Consider the following 24,110-nt stretch of genomic DNA (forward strand, 5'->3'; position numbering starts at 1 on the left):
TCACAAATCAAATTTTTGTATTTATGGCTTCTTTTAAAAAAATCTGAAGAACTGCATACTGGATCCACATTTCTACATGGCAATATTAGTTGGAGTTGTGCTTTAGGTGGGGGCACTTAAAGTTCATCACAATCCCCACCATTCCCTATTGTCTTATACTGGACTTGCTTCAGTTATTTACATTATTTGCTTAATTCCTGAAGGTATTTGTGGGTGTAGCCCATGATTTTTTATTTCTGTCTTTTCTTTAGCACTGGCTCCACAAGAACCAAGCTTGGAGAGGTAATGGAAGGGGGACAAGGTAAGGCAGGGATGAGAACCTCACTGGACACACACACACACACATTTAAAAAGAAAGAACCAACCAATCAAACACAAGAACAAAAACAAGATTAGCAAGAGTGGGTCTAAACAAGGGAAGGTGGGCCAAAATCTATCACTGGGACAAGTTCACGTGCTTACCCTTTCCACAGAATCATCCACTGACATCAACGTCTGAAGCCTTTTGCGATGTAGAACGTTTGTAAATTCCATGTGGATGGGCAGCATAGGTCCCGTGTACTGCATAATCCAATGCTTATCCATATTTGGTGCATAGTTATAACTAGGAGTTCTGAAAATATCCAGATGGGATTCTTACTATATATTTCTTAGTTACTTAGAGACTAAATATCTCAAGTTAAAGGTTGTGAAAGAATCAGTTAGGAGAAGTAATTCAGGCACTGCTAAAGCATTTTTTCCCCCTCTCATGTACCTTCTCTCTGTGTTTGTAAGAAGATCTGAACTCTTCACCACCCCCAAACAGCACATAATCTCTGAGGGTCTATCAGTTCAAACTTATAAAACGATGAAAGGCAGCCAAAATGTAATTAGTGCAAGTTCACTTGGGTTCATTGAATAAAATGTGTAAAAACACATCACAATGATCATGCTAACATTACAAATCTAGAGATAAAACTCAGTAATGTAGAAGGGAATGTTCTCATGGTGATGGTAACTTGTAAAACTTTATTGCTAGTTAGGATATTAAATACAGTCACAAATATGTGCAATCATGATGAATCATGATTTCAACACATTTTTTTCCTCTTGAATTTACTAGGGTATTTTATTGATTATTTATGTATCTGGTCTCTATGGGATTTTTCATTCCTAACCTTGTATATAGATACCATTAATTTAACTGGACTTGCTGGAATTATAACCAAATTTACTTCTGTATTATACATGCTGACCAATAAAGCTATTCATTTTATAGACAAATCAATATAGTGCAGGGCATAATTTTTGTTAATTACAGCGAAGTGGGTCCTATTGCTCTATGGAAGGTTGGTTGAAGCCTATATTTAATCTGTTGCAGAAATCCAAGTGGTGTCCCTTACACCCCAGTGGGGACCCACAAAATATGTCACTTTCTCTGAAGTCTTACCCAAATCCCTTAACCATTCAATACTACCGCCTCATATTTCCAAAGAATGTATCTATGCTATAGCAATTCTCATACAAATTATTTGTTTATACTTGACCTTTCCATCAGACTATAATGTACATGAACTTTCTCCTTAGATGTTTTTAAATGTATAGAAGTTTAATATTAAAACTTAGTATTACATCTCCTTGGGCAAGGGAAACAAAATAAAAATGAACAAATGGGACTACATCAAACTAAAACGCTTCTGTACAGCAAAGGACACCATCAGCAAAACAAAAAGGCATCCTACAGTATGGGAAAACATATTCGTAAACAACTTATCTAATAAGGCAAAACTGGACAGCTACATGTAAGAGAATGAAACTGGATTATTGTCTAACTCCATACACAAAAGTAATCTCAAAATGGATCAAGGACCTGAGTGTAAGTCATGAAACCATAAAACTCATAGAAGAAAACATAGGGAAAAATCTCTTCATAAACATTAGCAACTTTTTCCTCAACACCTCCTCAGGCAAGGGAAAAGGAAAACAAAATAAAAAATGAATGAATGGGACTACATCTAACTAAAAAGCTCCTGAATAGCAAAGGACACCATCAACAGAACAAAAAGGCATTCTACAATATGAAAGAATATATTCGTAAATGACTTATCCGATAAGGAGTTAACATCCTAAATATATAAATTTATAAAGAACTCACATGCCTCAACATCCAAAAAGAGAATAACCTCATTAAAAAATGGGCAGAGGATCTGAACAGACATTTCTCCAAAGAAGAAATTCGAAAGGCCAACAGGCACATGAGAAGATGTTCCACATCGCTAATCATCAGAGAAATGCAAATAAAACCACAATGAGATATCACTTCATACCAGTTAGGATGGCCAACATCCAACAGACAAGAAACAACAAATGCTGGAGAGTCTGAGGAGAAAGGGGAACCCTCCTACAATGTGACGGGAATGTCAATTGGTGCAGCCATACGGAAAGCAGTATGGAGGTTCCTCAAAAAACTAAAAATAGAAATACAATTGGACCCAGGAATTCCACTCCTAGGAATTTACACAAAGAAACCAAAATCCCTGAATTGAAAAGAAATATGCACCCCTATGTTTATTGCTGCATTATTTACAATAGCCAAGAAAGGGAAGCAACCTGAGTGTCCATCAATAGATGAATGAAGAAGATGTGGTACATATAAAAATGGAATATTATTCAGTCATAAAAAAGGAAATCCTGCTATTTGCAACAACATGGATGGAAGATATATGCTCAGTGAAATAAGCCAGGTGAGAAAGACAAATATCCTATGTTTCACATATTTGTGGAGTATAAAAACAATCCAAAACAGGATGAACAAAATAGCAGTAGATTTACTTACAGACACTGACAAGGGACTGGTGGTTACCATGGGGAAAGAGTTGGGCTAGGTGAGTGGGGAGGGATGAAGGGACACAGAAATCTCAATCATAATATAAATTGGTCACAGGGATGGTAGTATGGCATGGAGAATATAAACAGTGATTCCGTAACATCTTCTGTCAACAGATAGTAACTGCACTGTGGGGATGAGGATTTAATAATATGGGTAACTGTTGAATCACTGCATTGTACATCTGAAACCAATATAAGGTTGTTTATCAATGATACTTCAAAACAGTAATAATAATAATAATAATAACATTTAAAACATTATATAAATGTATCAAATCAAAAGAAGAAAAAGGTAGAAAATTTCTCTCCCATCTCAACACCAGCACCAGAAGAACAGAGAGATACATCTATATAGTTTTCCTATCGACATAGGTTCTAATACTGTTAGTGGACAATTATAAGGGAAATATATAGGATTTTTCTATTTATTTTCAGGATGTCTTTTCTTTATCTTAGAAGGAGTCCAAGGCATTTTTGCTTCCAATTATTGCTTTTCACAAATGCACCACTGTTCTCATTAAATTATTGGTGCTCCCCCTCAAAAAAAAATCAGTATTTACCACACATCAAGTATTGTGCTAAGTGTTTTCTATACAGTAAGTCAGTTGTCTCAGCTGTTCCAGGAAATAGGTTTATCACTTCCACTTTACAGCTGAGTAAACTGAGGCTTAGCAAAATTAAATAACTTCATCAGATTAACAAATTTACATGTGATAGAAACAGGACTGGATTCCAAAGCTTATTTGCTTTAATGAAAGAGAAGTTAAGTGAGGGGTGCTTCCTAAATCTGAGATTGTTTCCCATATGAATCACAACTTTACAAATAGCCAGTATCAAAGAACAAACAACAGTTTATGTTGGTTGAGAATTTGATAATCTCTGTTCTGGGAAGGATTCAACCAGTGAAAGACTAGATAATGACAACTGAGGGTGACCCCTGCCATCATTTTTATTATAACACTAGAGAAACAGTCACTGTGAGTACAGTGAATTCATGAGGCTTGCCCATGTACTCCACCGGTTCTGTTATGGTGCAAATTTTCCATGGAGTAGACTTGGGGTTTCTGAAACATGTGATTGTGTACTGGGGTGTGTCCATGCACACTGAAGTACATAGAGCCCCTGTTATTACACCTTCTGCCAGTGGACTTTCAGGACCTCTTTTGATAGTTGAAAATGCTGTTTTGGTACCAATGACCTTCTTGGCACAAAAAGTTAGCCTGATGATCAGTACGGATGCAAAGAGATTTGCAGAGTAGAAAAGTAGGTATGACTCCATTTGCTCATCTATAAATGAGGATAATAGTACCTTTCTTAAAAAGCTCTTTAGAGAAACAACAAATTATCCCTCTATCTATCTATCTGTCTAATTTTTACCTATCTATGTAGCTAGCTACCTATCTAGCTGGCTAAGCTATCTATCACTTAAGAGGGCCTAGAACAGAGGCACATGAGTTTCCTACATGAGCCAATGAATTACATTCTACGTAAGTATCTATATCATTAAAAAAGAACCCAGCTCTTCAGGTTATCACCTGCCATTTTTTCTAAGAGAAACTTTCAATAAAATCTTTCTTCTGCTGATCCACTAAACGACTCATGAACCACAATCTAAAAGTGAGCCACGGGCAGAATCAGACCCTTGTACCTCAGAAGCTTGAGCAGCAGGAAGAGACTGAAGCCTGTTTCTTATTCTTCATGCAGCGTGTTGCGTTACAAACAGGATTAGATTAAGAGGCTGAGGAGGAGGAGAGAGGGGGCTTATAATCCTATCGGAAAGGGATTTTCACCCTCGGTGGGGAGGGGGGTAGTTTGAGGTCAGAGGGATATAGCAAGTTGGTCGTGAAAGGTCCCCTAACCATTTACTATACGTGCCCTGAGAAAGATTATAGCTATAAAAGGTTAAACAGGGTTTCTTTATAATACTGAAACATCTTCCTCTAATTGTCTTTGATGTCAGTTTGCCTTCATTTTAAAATAAATCTAGATGACCTTTTTAAAGCCACAAAACCTCAACACAAATAAAAATTACAATAGGGATGCGAAACAGGCTCACAGTGGGCAAATTTAATCTTCTACCAGTTACCTTGATGTGCTTGGCATAGCTCCACCTCACTTTGAGGGAACAGGGAAGGTTGCAGCAAATTACAAACGTCAAATTGGACTCCCAGATTTGCAGAATGACATATGCTAAATCTGGCTTATATTAAAAGGGGGAGTTCGGGTCTGTTGTCAGAGCTGTCTTTCCTGCTCCCATCCGTCTCCCACTCCTCCGTTTTTTCCCTTAACTTCTCAGTGTGGGAGATGACCCCCTGCTCTGGGGATGAAATCCCAGGTGGGATCTCAGCAGGGTGCAGGGAGGCGGTTCTGCATTTGCCTTTTAAAGGAAGACAGACTGCCACTGCTTCTCACAGAACGGCAGCTGTTCAGGGACCTGCAGGTGGAAGGTCGGGGGTCGCTGGAATTGACAACGTTGTTGAAAAGTGATCACTTGCCAAAGACCTGTGGCTGCCTCCTGCTGGGGTCTGCCAAATTCCAGGAAGATGCAGCCTTCTGTCCCCCAGTGATAATTAAGGCTTGCTTCCCTAACGAAGGGTTGACTTACAACCATTCAAACAGGGCCTGGAGCTGTCAGCGGGAACACAAGCCACTGAAAAAAGCAGGTAACTGTTTTAGGGAAAAGTAGAAAACCACATACTCAATTTTTCTAGAATGTTTGAGAATCAGACCCGAATTCTCATCCTAACTGTTACTTACTACTGTGTGATCTTGGGCAACTTTTTTCTCTAAGTCTGTTTCCTCATCTGTATAATGGGAATAACAAATTCAAAGTTTTTGGGATGGTGTAAGAGATTTCAGCGACTCTACAGAACAAATTCTGGGACCACTTCAAACCCTTCTTACAGGTAGCTGGGAAATATCCTATCATTTAATAGATCATTTAACTGTGGCAACCCTGAAGGGTAGGCAGAGCATCTTAATTCCATTTTTACAAATGAGAACGTGAAGTGTGCAGAGTAGCTCCGAAAGAATGTGCTAGGGCTGGTGCTCCTCCATGAGGTCACACCAACCAGAGTCCTGAGCCACAGACCCTATGAAGCACCTCAAAACCCCAGACATTTAAAGATCAGACACATATATTCCTTTCTAGCAAAAGTTAAGTCCTAAAACCCTTAGCCTTCATCCTGATTTAATATACTAGTCTCTTCCATTTCCCATTGAAGGTACCTTCCACCAGCTACTTGGTGTCTACTTTGCTGCAAACACAGAAAGCAGTCTGACCTTCCAAGACACAAAGGATGATGCCTCAGGGAAAAGGCAGATAACTGGCTGTTTGCTATAAAATCGAGAGAACAGATGACCTAACCATTGTTTTTGCATCTCTGTTGCTGTCTTAGAAACAAATCAAAACGAAAATCCATGTCAGTTAGTCTTAAGTGCCTGGTCTGGTAAGACTGTCTGTTCAGATAGGGTTTTACAATGACCGTGCACCCCAGATCTTATCCTCTCAAGAACACATACCTGTAACCCTCAATAGCCTCCTATACTTAAAAATGTAGTTTTCCCCAGCAAGGCTTCCCTGCATACTGCTTTTCTCTAGTCATGATTTGTTTGGATTTACCGCTGAGCACACTGGGTCACAGACCCTTTAGACCACTGCATTTGTAAGTTCCACCTCACCATCAATGCCAATTCCCTTTGGGCTTTGATTTTCTTTCCTGTATGGATAACTGACATCAAAGAAATAAGAATTCTGAAAATCAATAAGCCACTTTCTTTTTGATGGGTGAGTGTTCTAGGAGAATAATTCTTAGTAGCAAAGACATAGTTTCAAGAAATACATGTGTGGTACATTAAATCCATGTTTGGGGAATTGCAAAGAACTTAGCAGCTCATTTTTACTGCTTATGGCTTTTGCTGTCGCCCAGTGAAAATAAATAGATTTCTAGTGTGTTACATTTGAACACGTGTTTTCTTCATTTGTTATGTGGTCAAACAACAAAACCCCTTATGATCTAACTCTTCTTAGAGGGTATTGGTAGCAGGACCATTATTCTCTAGGAAATGAAATAGGTCTCAATTCCCAGCATGCACCAATTATGCAGATTTAAGACACACACTCCAAACATTAAACTGGAAATTCTATACTTAATCTCCTGAGCCACACTGTCTCAGCTTTCACTAAAACTGAACTTACTTAATTGGCTTCTGGAAATATTCCCCCACCTAGTTCAAATGTCTTTAGGTAGATAACATTTGAACACATGCAGGATAATGTGAAATGATCCAAATTATACCTATGTCGTGAAATTAATTTAAAAAGTCTTCTAAGATGCTGCAAACTCCAATGAGAATTTTGCCAATAGTTACACAGGAACCACTTCTGATATTGTGACTATGGTGGGTGTTGAGTAGGCCTGGAACTGTGGAGTGATCACCTGGGTCTAAGAGAATCGAGTCTTGGCTCCAGCTTTGTCCCTGTCTACTTATGTAACCTGGACAAAGCCATTTGGGTCTTTTGTTTTCTTTTAATAGACTTTGGGCTTCTACTTTTTAATATAAAAATACATGGAATTAGACTACCTCTAGGTGTCTTCTTATTCACAAAACCAACTGTTTAAATTTTGATTTATATTACATTTTGATACTATATTACAAATGTTTTATTGCTGGTGAAGTTAGCAAATTTATTTATTTGCTAAACAAAAATGTGTTGTGCAAAGAATTTGACAGGATGCATGGTCCCCAGGTACTGGGAGTACAGGGGCAGATGTGGACTGCGTCCTGCCTTCAGGAGAGAGTTACCTTGCATTAACTCCGGGGCACCATTCACACAGTAGTTTGAGTGAATGCAAGCCTCAGGAGTTGTGCAGTTTGACTTAGAGATTGGGGTAAACAGCCCATGCAGTGGGATGTGTAGTGAACACTAGAGAGGACACAACAAAGGGTGTCATTAGTTCTGCCCAAATAAAAAATGTTTATGGAGAATTTAAATTTCTTTCAATCTTCAAAAAGATTTCTTTTAGTTGTTGGAAGAAATGATACAAGAATGTGCAAATTCTTTTTAAGACAAGATATTTCCTTCCACCTTTATATAACAAAGGTGTTTCAAAAACTTTGTTCTGAGTTTTACTGAGGTAGTTTTCCCTTTGACATACTATGTTATCCCAAAACTCCACTTTCGGAATGATTATTGGAAGTCAGTGGATGTGGATTGTTTTACTGAGATTTTGTATTTCACTTGAATCTGTGCTTCTGTGTTCATACACTCAGTTATACACATTTCCAGATATGGGAAGAAAGAACTGATGAACTGGGACAAAAAATTATTTTGAAGCTGATAGGGGCATAATTGGTGATAAGGTGATAAGGTATCTCTTAGCTCCCAACAGAATCTCCTTTCCTGTCATGGTTTTATCCACAGCTGTATATGATCACATTTCTAAGCCCTGGGGACAGAAGTTATGTCAAATCAAGACTGAGGATATAGCACTATTATGAGGACACTGCAGAGATAAATTGCTGAAAAGTAGGGTCTTAGTCATAGTGAAGGGCCCTATGATAAGAAATATAATGAGGGGGTTTCTTCAGACTTCTCATAGACAATGAAGTGGCTGAGCTGTTTCTATTACACAGTGCCTCCCACCACGAGTGGTGGATAATCCGCTCTTGTTCTTAGTTGGTAGGTATAACCTCTAATCTCAGTCTGTAAAGCCAACAAACCAGTGCTGGACAGGTTTCCTTCCTTTGTCAGGAAAGGCAAACACTGTGGAAACACGATACATTTGCTCCAGGCTGACAGTGTCAGAGAGCTAATACCCAAGGCTGGATGAGAGGTATCTGGGTAATGTTTGACCACCAAGGAAGGTGACCCAAAGGGAAGTGTTCACCTTACTGTGTCCCCCCAACAGGGGATAGTCTCCTGCTTCCTGCTGTTTTCAGAGAGCCTGCCAAATATTCCTGCAAAGTCCTTAACTTGTTACATCCCCTTGCTTGAATGTGTTGCTCTTTTTTGCTAAGGAAACTGGTCGCTCAGGAGCTCCCTGCACCACAATTGGCAGCCTGTCTTCAATTTGTCTAACTCCTTTTGTCTCCAGACTCAACTGAGATCTTGTGCAGTCACTCACAGTGACAAGATGCACACAGACTCTTTCCAGGCCCTTCCTCCAGCAGCCGTTAGGGAGACTCAAAGCAAGGATGCCAGGACTGCAAGCCTTCTAAGGAACACACAGCAGGTCTCCGCATTCGAGGGGCACCAAAGCCTAACTAATGTTTAGCAGCAAATAGAAGCCGAATCATTTGACCAACCACATGCTCTCTGTTTTCTATGGCTAGGAGTGTTCTCCAAACTGGCACTTACCCATAGCACATATTTTGTACCTGAAAAAGCTAGCACAACCCAGACTGGAGCTGATCCTGTGTTTTTAGAATGTCCGGGTGTGAGATGCTCATCACAATGTGGGTCTTAGCTTGTCAAGAGATTCATTATGCCACAATGGGCAAGAATCAACTCGTCATTTCTCTAGCTGCCTAAAACATGAAGTTCAAATCAAATGAAATTGCATTTTTGTGCATCAAGAAGGATTAAATCAAGAAAGAACAGTTTTATATAGTTCATCTTAATAGAAAGGATCAACAAGCATTAGCATCTATGAAGTGGCTCCCATGTCCCAGGCCCTATGTGGGGACTTCAGCTAGGCTGCCTCTCTTAATTTTCATTCATGACAGCATGTCAAGGTGCTAGTATTATTCCCATTAGGACAGCAGAGAAAGGAACCAACACTTGTTGCCTCTAAGGCCCGAATACTTTTCACTCTGCCACATGTAGATTTCACTTTATAGAATTACTAGTAAGGCACACAGGTAGTTCATTTGAACTAAAACGGAGTAATTGCAACTATATGCATGAGAAAATGACCAAATCATGTGTTTTGTCACTACCCTACTAAATGACTCTAGTCGCCTTCTGCTTACAGTTACATACAGTCAAGTCCTCAATATTCTGCTAACTTCCCTTTCTAGAAAGCTTTATCCCTTATTGAGTTCCTTGCACCCCATTCTCTGCTTCCTAGATCACCTCACTTGTATGGTGACTACTGGTCCATCCTGAAATCATCTACCCAATCTGCAGAGTCAGCTGAAGAAATTTTACTCATCTTTTGAGGCCCACTTTGAATGCCTGCTGGTCCATGAATTTTCCTGCTTCCCCCTAAATATGTGAACGTTTCCTCCTTTCAATTTCCACAGCCCCCTGAATGGCTGCTCTACTATTTACCACTTCTGGTCCTACTGGCTATATGGCTATTTGGACACTTGCCCATCCTCCCCCTAGAGCAGGGGTTGGAGGCAAACTTATTCTGTAAAAGATCAGACAGTAAATACTTCAGGCGTTGCAGGCAATATGGTATCTGCCATAACTACTCTGCTGTTGTATTATGAAAGCAGCCATAGATAATACATAAACGAGCATGGCTGTGTTTGAATAAAACTCGACTAACAAAAACTGGTGGCCAACTGGATTTGGCCCCAGTGTGCCAACCCTCATGCCAGCTTATTGGTTCCCCAATGTTAGCAACTGTGTCTTTCTTGTGCCTATGTTCCTGTTGTACTTACAGCACCACAGGCAGCACCCAGAAATATGTGTGGAACCAAACAGAACTTTTAATTGCTAGAATCAAGATGCTCCTTTTTCATTACACTGAGACCCTGAGATGTCCACAGATCCCCTTCTTCTGTGACTGTTTGTGCAAGCCACTGAGCTGCCAGAACCTCTTGACCTTTGGCTGATTGTCCTGTAGGCTCAGGACCTTGCCTTGAAGCTTCAAAGGCAGGCTGACTTCTAAGGAGCCATAAAACATCACATTTTGTCAATCCCTTCTCCTCACTCTTGGGAAAACTCCAGTAAGGTTTACAGTTCTGGAAAGTCGCCTTACGTTGGGAATCTGCTAATGAAACAAAAGAAGCTACACAAAGTGATTTCTAATTCAAAAGAAAAGGGAAAGATGGGTCCCAGGGCATGGAAGAAGCCCCAAAAGACAAATGTCTCCTTTGCCATTTAGACATTCAGTGAACCAGATTACCACATTTTAAGTGATCTGTAATGGAGAGCCAATTGTCTCTTGAGGGCTTCATTCATGAATTCAGTTGCCCAGTTATATGTAGGATAGATCTTCAGAGACTTGTATTCCCAATCTATGGGGTTGATTTCAAAACACAATGGCTCATCCGGATCATATTCCCCAGTTGCCGGGGCAACCTTATTAATTTGTTGGCAATATTTTATGCATTTTTAATCCTTGAAGTCCCTGGGCATGCTCAGGTGGTTATTCACCCTTTAATTGTTATCCATCCCATTGCTAGTTCCTGTCCTTAGTTCTGACCTCTTTCCTTTTTTCTGAATGACTTGATATGAAAGACATTATCTAAATACCACTGACCAGGAGCCATCAGTTTATTAGTTATAATAAGGTAAAAACTCAGAATATAAACATAAATTCTTCAGTGATGTGATGACCAGTAACTAGAGTGCCTTCAATAGTTACTTATCCTTTTTCATAAGGAAATACATTTAATCTATTTTCTTTCCATCTGGGATCATGACTAGAAAATCAGTGTAGATGAAAAGGGTGATACTGAAGCACAAACAGATTAAGAACTGACTTTGGGGGCTTAGTGATGAAGGAAATAATATCAACTCCCTGTTCTCTATCTCTCTGATGGCCGAACTTTCAGCAGACACAGAGCCAACTGCCCTGTGTGGAAGATTGTATTATTAAAATGGATGGGAAGAAAGTGAGTTGACAGACTAGAAAACAGTATCATGTTCTTTACTGACAAAGCATCCAGACTGTTTCACCCTTGGCTAGGGAGAGTTACTGGGTAGCACAGTACAGCTCTCTGCTCTCTGCCTCACTCCTCCCACATCACTGCCATCCCCCCTACCTCCCCATCCCATCCTCACCAAGCCTCCTGCCTCTCAAAAAGAAACACCAGGTTATTTTAAAGCCGTGACCTGGGAAGCCTCTTGGGCTAGCCTATGCAAGCTGCTTTCTGCAGCAATCCCGACCGCACATCTGCAGCCAAGCTGCTACAGTTCACCTAGAAATAAACCCGGATTTCTATAACCAGACAAGGGGTTGCCACTTAGCTGCTATGAAACGTATACCATCTGATCATTACTATTAGGTCATACTAATGAATATTATTCAAGACAACTGAAGGGGACTCTGGATAAAAATTGCCTCCATTCACCCTGCGTGCTTCTCTCCTTTGCCATTTAGCTACTTAGACATGTTGACAATGTGATTCCTAATCAAACCGAGGAGCCAAGGCCCTCAGTGCAGGCCCTGTGGCTGCCTGCTTCGCGGCCTCACAGTGCCGCCGCCTCGCGGAGATGCAGTGGAAGGAAATGGGGTGAAGGGAAGGAGGGGGCTGGGGAAGGAAGGGGAATCAGCTACTCACATGTGTTGGGAAGCATTGGGGTACAGTTTTGAAAACTGTGGGGCCGAGTCCTCAGGGCCGTGGGGCGCAGCGTGGCTGATCACCATCATAATGGGCCTATGGGGATACATTCTCTTAGACATTTTGAAGTAATTAATGCTCTCGTTAGTGATTAAGTCTGTGAAGTAGTCCTGAAACATACATTTGACACAAAACAGAAATTACAAAAGGTGACATTCATCAGATCACATTTGAATAGTGCATTCCTCAGAAGCATCTCACTGAATGAGGAAGGTCTAAGCAGGAAGGAAAACTACTTCCCAAAGCAGCACACGTCTCCCATAACAGACAAAATCAGTTGCCAGCTACTTTCTAGGGCCACTAGCTTGGTAACATGCAAAAAATTTATTTTCAGTACTACACAACTTAGTAATTAGGAAAGAAAAAAGTCAAGTCCTGTTTGCTCAAGATAATGTCAGATCTGGCAATCCAAATGCTAGAGCATGAAACACCGGATACATATTTCATTCTCAGGTTTCATTGATGTAATTTGTTGACAAAAATTCACTTGCTTCAAGGGCAGGAAACACCCATACCCGCTACAATTCACAGTTGCAGAACACACACACACACACACACACACACACACGCATAAATGCACAAACAAAAGTTATTTTCTTTAAATTAAAAACTCACCTTTGGTAATTACACAGTAATTGCTAATGAAAACCTTCGCCAAAATCTGGGTGCACAGGGGAAAAGCTGCATTTTATCAAGTAATTTACTTGAAACACTAGCTATGGGGAGCAATTGTATTTCCTGCAGATTATACTGTTAATTGCACAACTAAAATGATACAGCTGCTGGATGAGAGCCCGACTTGTTAATACAATGACAACCCAGGGTCTGAGGAGGCTGATGCAACTCTATAAGAGGAAGGGAAGAAACAGAATGAGAAGGAAAGAAAAGATGGAAACTTAAACCACCTGCTTCTTCTAAGTGGGTATCATTGGCCTGGAGCTTCAGGATAAACTGTATTCAGAAAGCGCCCAGGCAATGTTCACAGTGACTGTGGCTTCCAGGCATGACTAATCCATGTGGTTTCAAGGACCAGAGCAGCTGCAAAAGCAGTGCCCAAGGGACAGAATCTGTGTCGCCCGTCATCTTTAGGACAAGTTCCAGTCTATCACCTTCATCCATGGGGGTGTCTGTTTCATTCCTTTCCTCAATAAAAAAGATTTCTTTTCAGACAGAGTTGTCTTTGACAATCAGCTGTGATCCTGGGCAAGTTACGCTGATTTAGTCTTTGGAGGGAAGCTTGATTACTTTGCTCTCTTTAGGACAACAGGGAAGGAAAGGTTAATAGCTTGTACAAGGGGCATGAAAAGCATCCCCGCAGATAAAAAATGGTAGTAGTGACAATGAGGGCACTTTATAGGACATTGCTCAATTCTGCCTCGAAGGGCCACACCAGCTATCAACTTTGATGAGTCTGGAAAACTATTAACAGTGTTTGTGAATTCATTTGCAATCATTGTTTTCTGAAGGGTATGAGAGAGCCAGACTTCCACTTTATCTCCTAAAGTCCCTTGAGCTCACTCAAATCAGGCCAAAGCATAAAGACAGCAATGTGCCAAAATTAAATCAAGGGCCCTTTTCCTGATTTCTACCAATGGCTCTTTTGTAGCAATCTATGCTAGATAGAGTTGATTCTCAGCTTTTAGATAAATGAGGTGATAGGTATGGCTAGGAGGGAAGAGGATATTTTAGGATTTTCTTTTTCACATTTTAAAACTTTTTATTTGCATATTTAAAAAATTGTGCATTCCAATAATTAAAATTATTTGAACAAAAAAAAATGGCACTCTGATTAAACTGCATTTTACAGCCTGCAGGACACCTTGGACCAGCTTGGTTTTTACTCTACATTTCACTGTCGTCCCGTCCCACCCAGCTTCTTCCTTCACCAACATGCAATTTCTTTTCCTTCCCTGCCAGCCAGCCAGGCAGATGGGAGAGGCAGGAGCGGCCTTCATTGTCAGTAGTTCTCAATTCTTTGATGTAAAAAGGGGCAGCACAGTCATTTAAACTCAATCCAACCTCTTTGCATCTTACAAAGTTAAACAGCTAAAAAGTAAAATAAGAAGGCAATGCTTGTGGAATGTACAGTGCATACTGGTGGGCTAAATAGCAGGCTAAATTCAAAGATATTTTCTCCTTCACTCTTGTGACCTGAAAATTGTTTTATGTGAAGTTGGCAATCACAAAACCTTTGTGAATTTTAGAAGATCTAATCAAGGATCCACTCTAGAGAACCTTGGGACAAGTCAATTTCAGTTTCTATTGACTGACTTGGAAATCCCAGAATTGATAGCCGTGGAGACTTGTGGGCTCTAGCTGCCATGGGGCAGTGTCCTGGTCACGTCTCAAACCTTGGTCCGACAGGAATAAAAGCAAACAATGTGGTTTTCCAACCTTTGATTATTGCACTCGTCTGCTTATTCTTACACTAAATCTCAAGCCACAGACAAAAGATACTTTCACTCTAGTGAAAACCAAAACAGTACAAGGTGAACATTTGATTCTGTGGACAAGCCCTTCTAGAGGGGAAAAAAACAAAAATTACCCCAAGACAGAGTGGAGGCATCTATGATTTTCTTGATGATACTTTTATCAATGGTGGATTGCCTTTAATCCTAATGAGGGAGAAAAAATTCACTATTCAAAGTCAGTATTCCTTGAGAGTGTTTTTCTTGCCTGAAATTTAAAATTACCTCAAAATTCTTATTCTAACACTGTAAGAACATAGAAAGCTGATCTTGTGGATAGGCTAACTCACTGAAAATGGCTTTTCCTCATTACGCACAAAGTAAATTGATGCAGTGTTAAAGTGCCTGAAAATTACCTTTGCATAATCAAATCCATGCTTCTCTTTGATGCCATTGCGACAAACAGTGTAATTATAGAAACGAGAATTCTTGATTAATCCAAGCCATTCTCGCCACCCAGGAGGGATGTAGCTGCCATTATATTCATTGAGGTATTTTCCAAAAAAGGCTGCAATAGGAAAAGAGGTTTATTTTCCCACATGAAATGATTGCTCATAAATAAATGCATAAATATGAAATTATGACTTAAAAAAGAAATGGTAAAACAAAAGTTAATCAAGGTAACAATGGGTGCCAAAGTTTTACTGCAATACTCTGATCCCTTGGCAAAGGGACACACAAGTATTTTCCATTTGAATAAATAAAAGTAGTACTGAAGTACATGGATTAGAGTTCAATAAAATTACTATAATTATCATGGTACACTGGGCACCATCTATTTCTTCTGATTTTCCTGGGATAAAAGAGAAGAGATCCTTTTGTAAAGTTGATGTAACAGAGAAATAGCCAGTGTGAGATTTGAAATGCTACCTCCGGGCAAATATTAGAGAACTCAAAGTTCAGTCTTTTTGATACAATAGGTTTTCTAACTTACTGTTTGAGAGTGGTGAATTATAAAAACGCCGTTGAACGGCTGGTCTTTGTTTTTGCATATCCAGAAAGCATGAAGTTTCCAAATCAAGGAACTATAAAAAACTCTGTTTTTAGGGAGATGGTCAGGGTCTTTAAGTCACATGTATTTTATGCCATTAGGGTTTATATCATGTGTATTTTGCAGATGTGTGTGCATATTATTGATAATGAAAAGTTCTGTCAATATAAGGTTACTACATAAATGATTAAATTTCATAGAACTATTGTATAATAGAAGCCTAGGTGCCATGACACTCTGCTCTTCACTGACAAGGCCACCGGAGGGACTTCACATTTATAACTTTGGTCTGTTGTACCCAAGAAAGGCCACTGTCACCAGACTTACTGATTCTTGCAGAGATGGCAGCTTCGAATGTGGTCCTTTGCCAAAGTGCCAAAGATGACAACAGGGCAGAGGTGAAGGGGAGGACAAGGCAGACTGGGGTTTCAGGCACGAAACAGGTGAAATCTTGAAGTCAAGTAACTTGTAACTATCAGAAGGGCAGCTAAAAATGTATTGTTGGCAAACCTCTGAGAAAGAGGGTGCTATTTGTAATTACTATAATTTCACCAGTGAAACAGGTATCAACACACACTATTCTGGATAAACCTACATGTTAGGTCCCCTTTTTAACCACATACGTAGCCTTCCCCTCAAGTATGAAGGACTAGAGACAATTTTATTTTATATATGTATATATAGGTATATGCATGTGTATACCTGGGTGTATATGTACATGCACATATACATAATATAACCCGCCCCTCAACAGGCATGCAAGTTTTAATTTTTCTGATTTGTAAGGCTGAAATCTTTTGTTCTGGGAGAGACTGTGTCTTATGGCCAGCCAGATGCCTTCCATGTCACAGGCACCTCCCAGCTTCATTCAGCAGGCTTTACGGGTACCTCCACTGACTTACATGAGGATAGTTCCTAGATGACTGGCCTGAGATGATGAGAACAGATCCTAGAATCAGGCACTTTATTGGTATTGCTCTTAAAACACACCTTTCTGAATCTTAATCTTATCCACTGCACATCATTTCTGTGTCTTTATGAGATAACTACTAAGCTTGCTTTTATCTTCTATGTACAACTATCTGTAGAATGTCTCCATTTGATATGTTTTACTTGCTCCTAACACAACTGTCCAGATGGAATCAATTATTTTCCTTCCAAATTTGCTTCTCTCCTCAGCTAGCCTTTAATCCTCTGAGTGGCAATAATCACCTTCCTGGCTGACCAGGTGTGGCACCCCAGAGCCTTCCCCGATTCCACCTGCTCCTTGTTCCCCCTGCCAAGCATGCCACCACCTGAACGTTCTGCCGACAATAGCTCTTCACTCACCCCTCTTCCTCTGATTACTTGACATCCCTCCCAGATTCTCCGTCTCCCTGCCTGGCTCCCCTCGCTGGGCTCCAGGGTCTTTCCACTGTCACAGCTGCCGTCCTCAAGACCAGCTCTGGCCACAGCGCCTTCTTCCCAGACAGGCCCTGCTCACCTGCAGAATCAAGTTGAATTCCACAGCTTGCCACCTCAAGCCTCTCTTAGGTCTGGACAAAATCTCTCAGTTTCCAACCCAGCTCGCATTTCTCTGTGAACTGCTCCTCTCTCCCACTGATGTGTCTCCCCTATTTGCTCCGGATTTCACCTCTCTCTCGGCCTGTGCTAGTTTCTTCATCTCCCCTCTCTCTGTATTAAAGCCACAGCAGATGATCATTTCAGTCCCAGCCTCTGCCCCAGTCCCACAGCAATTTGTCTCTGTGGCTCTAGAGCCATCTTTTCTTCTTTGTGGTTCAACCATGTTTATATATGAGACTAATACCCCTTCAACTGTAAGGTTTTTGTGGGTAAACGCTGCCCTTGCCTCATCTCTGTACCTTCCTCCTCTCTTCCTTACACATAGGATAGAGTCTCCATAACTTTTGCTTCTTGAACTGGGGTTCATAGGCCCTCATGTATTCTGAGGATTCTGTAAGTTCTAAACTTGTTAAATTTTGTGTTTTCACTTAAATTATAATTTTTAAAGCTGGTTTGGTCTAAATATTTTCATGGAATAGAGCTTCGGAGCTGCAGAAGTTGATAGTTCCATCAGATTTATTTTATTTGAAGAGTGACTCCAATCTGAGAAACACGGAAATATTTGTTGACTTGTTGAATAAAAGTTTGTATGTTAAATTTTCAACAAGTGAATCAACTGAGTGGTCTATTAGCCAAACTGATTTGACTCAGCTATGACTGAGGATCTCCCTTTGAGCTGACTAGTAGGAATTCTTCTAGTGAGGGCTTCTTGTCTTCAGAGCATAACTACCTTCTCAAATAAAACCACAAGATGTTTTCTCTTTCCAAAAATGGAATGTGACTTGGAGTCACAGTCAGCAAATCAAAACCACGCGCCACCTACGCAACTTCAGAAGGGGACTGTTTCCAGAACCTTCTGCTTAATAACCTTGGACCCACCTCTTTCCTCTGGCTTGCTTGTCACCCCATAGTTCTGCACACCCCCACCATCTTACTCTCCTTTTGTTTTCAAAGAGGTAAAAGAGCATACTGGTTTGAATACAAACCCTGGAGACAGCCTGCCTGGGTTCAAATCCTGGCTCTGCTATACATCCACAGGCAAGTTACTGAGCCTCTCTCCTCCCATTCCCTTCTGTAAAATAATAAAAAAGGTGCTAATGATACTAGTGGTAGGATTGTTCTGAGAATCAAATGGATTAATACACATGCAGAGTATTTAAAATGGCACCTGGAATATAACCAGGACTTATTAAGAACTGCAAGTACTAGTATCATTAATAGCATCACCATTATCATTATCCTTCCTACTGTGTTCTGATTTTAAACAATTTACCATTCTGCAGTGCAAGGAAAACTTGTTTTACATTTGTATATTTGAAAACATTTTTTGAGAGGTTATATATTTTTCTTCCTTCATCTGTTTATTTTGTGGCAACCAATTCTCTCCCAGTTGGCTCACATTTCTGTGCCTAATTTTTAGATATTTTCCCTGCTACTTTTAGTTTTGTTCTGTTTTTTCCTCTGAGGGCTGCCATGCCAAGCCACTCCTGCCCCTCTGTCATTTACCCATTAGGTTATGTTGTACTGCTTTCTACCCGTTGCCACGGCTGTTGCCCTCTCCCTCAGTCCTCCCCTTATAAAGGATTTCTTCAAGTCCCTTAATGGTGCCTGTTATCCACTTCAGCACTCCCTGCAGGTTTTGGGTGTCTTTGTGCTAATGGAGTATAAAGAATGTGCTCAGTGTTCCAAGAGAGACCTCACACGTCATGATGCGGCACCCCTGTGTTGTCAGCTTCAAGTTACTCTGGCCTTTCTTGTCACCTTGGGACATTGAAACTCATTTGTAATCACCCCTGGTTTCTTTCAACATTATGCTTCTTGGCAGCGCTCTGCAATTGATTATCTGGGCTTCTAATTATTTTCCCCCAGATGTATTAAATCTCTTTCTCCCTCCCTAAGGTGAATTTCATTTTCCTGCCCATATTGCCATTGCATTATGTGGAGTGTGAAGTTTTTCTATCCTTTGGCATTAGCAATTCAACTCAACTTATCACTATCCAAGTATCACTAACACACCATCTACCTGTCCTTCTCTCTCATTCACCATTAAACACTTCCCTTCCCAGCTGTTTAAAAAGATGGTGGGGGCATAGGTGACAGGGAGAAAGGTCAGAAAGACCACATCACCATTATTGTTCACTTGAGGCCATGCTGTCTTTGTCCAGAACTGTTAAATAATATTTAGAAAAAGGTTCTTGAACTATGTGAAGCAATGGCATTATTTTTAAGTCAGCAATAGTAACTATACAAAAGATTTCTGATGCGGTGGAGAAGCATTTATTTAATAAACAGATGATATACATACGAACTGAGGTTTTACTCCAAGTAATTGATGGATATGGGGTTGCAGGATTTTATTGGTAGTAAATCAAAATCACATAATTTTGAACTAAATTAAAATGATGATCTACTCTTATGTCAACTTGTATACCTGAGTCTGGTCTCCCAACTAGACCCTAAGTCCAATGAAGACAAGGAAATTACTTTCTACCTCTTCGCATTCCAGCATCTAGCATAGTTTTAAGAATATGTCATTCAATAAGTGTATGCTATACATCATGTTTATGTACTTATCAAAAAACTATAATACTATAATACACAAAAATAAGAATATTAGTCTTACTTTAAGTGAACCCTACATTTTAAAAAGTTCATTTTGGAGAATAAATAAATATACCTTCTGTAAGTAACAAATACATTTTGCAATGTAAAAAGACGTAAGATTAGAGATGTGATTAATTTGTCTGAATTGTTTGGTTACAAAAGAATTCTTTTCAAAAAGATCTATTGCAGATCTGTCTTAAATATTTCCCCTTCCACCCCAGTGATACGAAGTAGAACTGGTATTACTAAAACTGAATGCACATGTAATTTTATGGATTATGTCTTATGAATGTAATTTGAACACTACAATTTTAAATGAATATAATAATTACAGTGATTATAATAAAATTACAACATAATTTTGGACAAGAAAGAAAATGTAGGATCATTGTAGTCCAAACTCTGCATTACATATATAGGTTGGAAAACCAGCCTGCACAAATTCTCAGAACAAATGAAAGGCAGAGCTAGGACATGACTCCAGCTCTTCTCAGTCTTTGTTCAGGGTTTTTTCTAACACTGGACACTACCTCTCATATGTGGATTATTACTTTTACCTTAAAACTTACGCAAGGTTTTATATTCATGTCCATACCCTTATAAGAAACTTATAAATTTTCTGAGCAGATGGTCAGGCAAGATATTCATTTTTATGATAGATAATCCAATAGCATTCCCACCTCACCCATCAGAACATAAAATGCAATAGGCATGTTGCTATATTTTCCCCTTCTTGAACATTTAAGCTGTTTCAGTCATATTTTCCATGAGTAAAGTTAGAAAAATTTAGGCTATAGCCAGTCCAAAAATATGCCTCAGTTCTGAAAAAAGAAAATCACGTCATACAATGGTAAATATAATATTGGATCAATTCAATCCATGTATTCTGGATGCCTCCCAAAATAAACCTCTTTGTAATTTGTATTCTCTGAGTTGTTCTTCATAAAACTGATTGCTGCTTTGTGTTTTTCTCTAGATGGACATTTATGTATAATACATATTTCAGTTTCCTTCCTTATTTCTCTTAGGTTCTCAGCTAAATGTTCCGAATAATGTATTCATTATTAGAAAGACAATAAAATCTTTATGTATTGGCTTTTTCCTCACTAGTTTAGTGGTTCATAAATAATTATGTTGGTGTAATACCTACTCACCGATTCTCAATTTCCTAAAATGCCTTCCTCCTGATGTGCTTTTTTGTGTATTTTCAAATGGGACTCTGTCCCTGGTTAGATCAATAATTATTGTCACAAAGACGTCTTTGCTTCCTTATTATCTGAGACACTTCAATACTTTCCCATCAAAGATACATTTAAATCATATAGATCTCTACTGTTGACATTTTAGTCATTCAATTTTCAATTTTTCTGAACTGGACATATCAAAATTTATTTTCCTTAGTGCATATCATCCTTTTTCTAATCCTAACTGTTTGGAAAAGTCCTTGTTTCCCTTAAAGAATTCCTTTTCCTCTGTAGGATGACTCACTATAAATTACATTATTACCTAAGTGCCTAGACCCCTGGGGAGAAAGTTGGCTTCAGAATCAGACTTAGTTTTCCAGGAGCAAATCTCATCTCCTTGAAGACATCTGACTGAGGCAGGCCTGCTGGGCTGCAGGAAAGGACTGACGGTTGTCATTGGGAAGGCCTTATGGTGAGCAGCTTCACCCTAGACTTAATGCATAAGGGGAGGGGAGCATTCTGGAAAGAGCCCTAAGACCAAGGTCCTGACATCTGCTCTTCCCATTAGTACATCACATGTGTCAATTCAGCAAGTCACCTTAATCTTGTGGGTCTAACTTTGCTCATCTCAAAAAAAGGGAATTGAGCTCAATTATCTCAGTTTTATTCAACCTTTCAGAATCCATTGTAGGGTGGACACAGCATAGTTTAACTGAAACAAGTACCAGAATACACTATGCTTCTTAGAAGCAACAATTTGTTTTCTTGGAGACCCAGTGAACTTTGTAATGGATGGCATTTCAATTTTTGCTTTTACCATCAGAAGCTTAGTTCAGATATACAGCTTTTCTCTACAACTCCACGGCCTGTGGTTTGCATACCAGCCTTTGCCTAGTACTGCTCTTCATTTCCATTTAATAAACAAGCCAGGGTCTTTATTCCTTTGTATCCTATTATGTTTTATGTGTCTCAAGGAGCTTTGGAATGATACATGGTAGAACCATACGAAAGAAAAAAGATAATGTAAAGAGGAAAGACTATGGAGTCAGATGTGCTAGATTTATTCTATCACTGACTAGCTTGTGACCTTTACAATAACTCTCCTGAGTATCTGCATTTTCACTGGTAACCCAGCCAAATCCTTCACAGTTGCAATAAGAGTTATATGAGACAACTTAGGTAAAGTGCCTGGTACAGAGTAGGTAAGCAACAAATACTAATTTCCATCTTTTTCCCTTTTCTTTTTTCTCCCCTGCTTTTTGATGTATAATTGATGATTAAAAATTATAAATATGTAAGGTGTGTAATCTGAAGCATGAAATATGTAAGCATTGTGAAATGTTCACCACCAACAACCCAGTCAACATGTCTATCACCTCACACCTTTACCATTTCACTTTTTTCCTCTTTAGGGTGATACACCAAAGATCTACCTTCTTAGCAAATTTCAAGGACATATCAAAGTCTTGTCACACAATAAGTCCATAACTTATTCATCTTTTTTCCTCCTTCTTGATTTAATCCTGAAACAAACTGGCAAACCCTAGTTGACCAATGTAAGTCCTAGAATGTTCTCTGTGTCACCCTACATATCTACTTCTTTTGATGGAAATCATCCATGTCACTTTGGATGTGGTGACAGTCCCAACCCTTCAAGCTCTATGTTTGCTACTAGGAATTAAATTATAAGGAGCCTAGGAGTTGAAAGCACTGGTTTTATACAGTGCTTCTCATGAACAAAACACAATTTGATGGTTAAAATTAGGAACCAGGCTTTAGGGGACCATTTCTGCTTTTGCTTCTGAGCTGGTCACACCATTTTTGAAATCCCCATCCCAGTCATAAAACACAGTCAAGTACACTTGCTGTCTACGAACCCTCCAGAGATGTTTGATGGATTTGCAAATTGCTTTACAGCTCTCAGATGAAGGTGCTGTAAATTTAAATCACTTATGTGAGAAAACACACTCAGGATAAGGCACTCTTAGGAACGTAGTTACTTTCCTAAGCATAAATGAACATCCTTGAGATTTATGGGGGCAGCTTCTTCTGTGAGTGGAGATCCTGAGATGCCTGTGAATGACAATGCTATCATATTGAAAATCGATGTTTTCGTCCATAAATAACAAATATTAAGTGTCAAAGAAGCAAATGGCCACATATTTCCTGAACCCAGTGGGAAAGATTATTTTCTTTTTAAAAGAGATTTGAGAGAATACATTTATCTGAAATCTTTTACTTTTAAATCTTCAGAATGGAGAATCCATAGCCCTGAAAATCATTTTCACAAGCTTTAATGATGGCATCTTTAATTTTTTATGAGTAAGTCTAGGTGGTTCTAAAAAATTGTTTTACCTTGGCAGCCCATCTATTAACACCTTTGTTTCCGTTCATGAAGAAATGCTCAGAAAACCTGAGGAGAGCATCTAAATGCTGGAAGAACAAACATTTTGGGGGGCTACATTACCAGAAGGAGGCTTACTTCTTTCTTAGAAAAATTAGCATCATATTCATGACCTTTCTTTAAATAGGTCCCCAATCATCAAGAGACCAACCAATCAAAATCCTCTTCTTGCTCTGCATAAGTAGTTTGGACCAACGATAGCAGGTGTAGTAACTGGGAGGCCTTCATTTCCTGGGAGATGGAGATGAACAGTGAAGACCTAAGAGTGACCATAACCTAATGAAACTCCAAATCCTACTCACTATGAGTGAATAAATAAATGAATCAATAAGGTACACCTCATTGGTTTATTCATTCAATTATTTATTAACTCAGTAAGTAATTTTGATCATCCGTTGTGTCCCACACCCTGGGATAGGTGTGAAGCAGTTTCAAACCACTTGACAACTTCCCACTGAAACAATCAGCAGGAATTTACCAACATCTAAGACAAGCCTCAAGCTAAG

At 39.4% G+C, this 24,110-nt stretch overlaps 1 protein-coding gene across 11 annotated transcripts in view; it reads right to left on the bottom strand.

Annotated features, from left to right (window-relative positions):
* Nucleotides 1–24,110, bottom strand: part of SULF1 (sulfatase 1) — a 165,649-nt gene that overhangs the window by 42,641 nt on the left and 98,898 nt on the right. For 10 of the 11 annotated variants that reach the window (XM_057498006.1, XM_057498002.1, XM_057498004.1 and 7 more), the window contains 3 exons: nt 15,215–15,366; nt 12,331–12,500; nt 463–613 (listed from right to left, as the gene is read on the bottom strand). In XM_057498006.1, the coding sequence (XP_057353989.1) occupies nt 463–613; nt 12,331–12,500; nt 15,215–15,366 (473 nt within the window). The remainder of the gene's footprint in view (nt 1–462; nt 614–12,330; nt 12,501–15,214; nt 15,367–24,110) is intronic. The other variant, XM_057498005.1, reaches the window with a different exon arrangement.

Source organism: Manis pentadactyla, chromosome 3 (genome assembly GCF_030020395.1).
Source record: "Manis pentadactyla isolate mManPen7 chromosome 3, mManPen7.hap1, whole genome shotgun sequence".
Lineage (NCBI taxonomy): Eukaryota > Metazoa > Chordata > Mammalia > Pholidota > Manidae > Manis > Manis pentadactyla.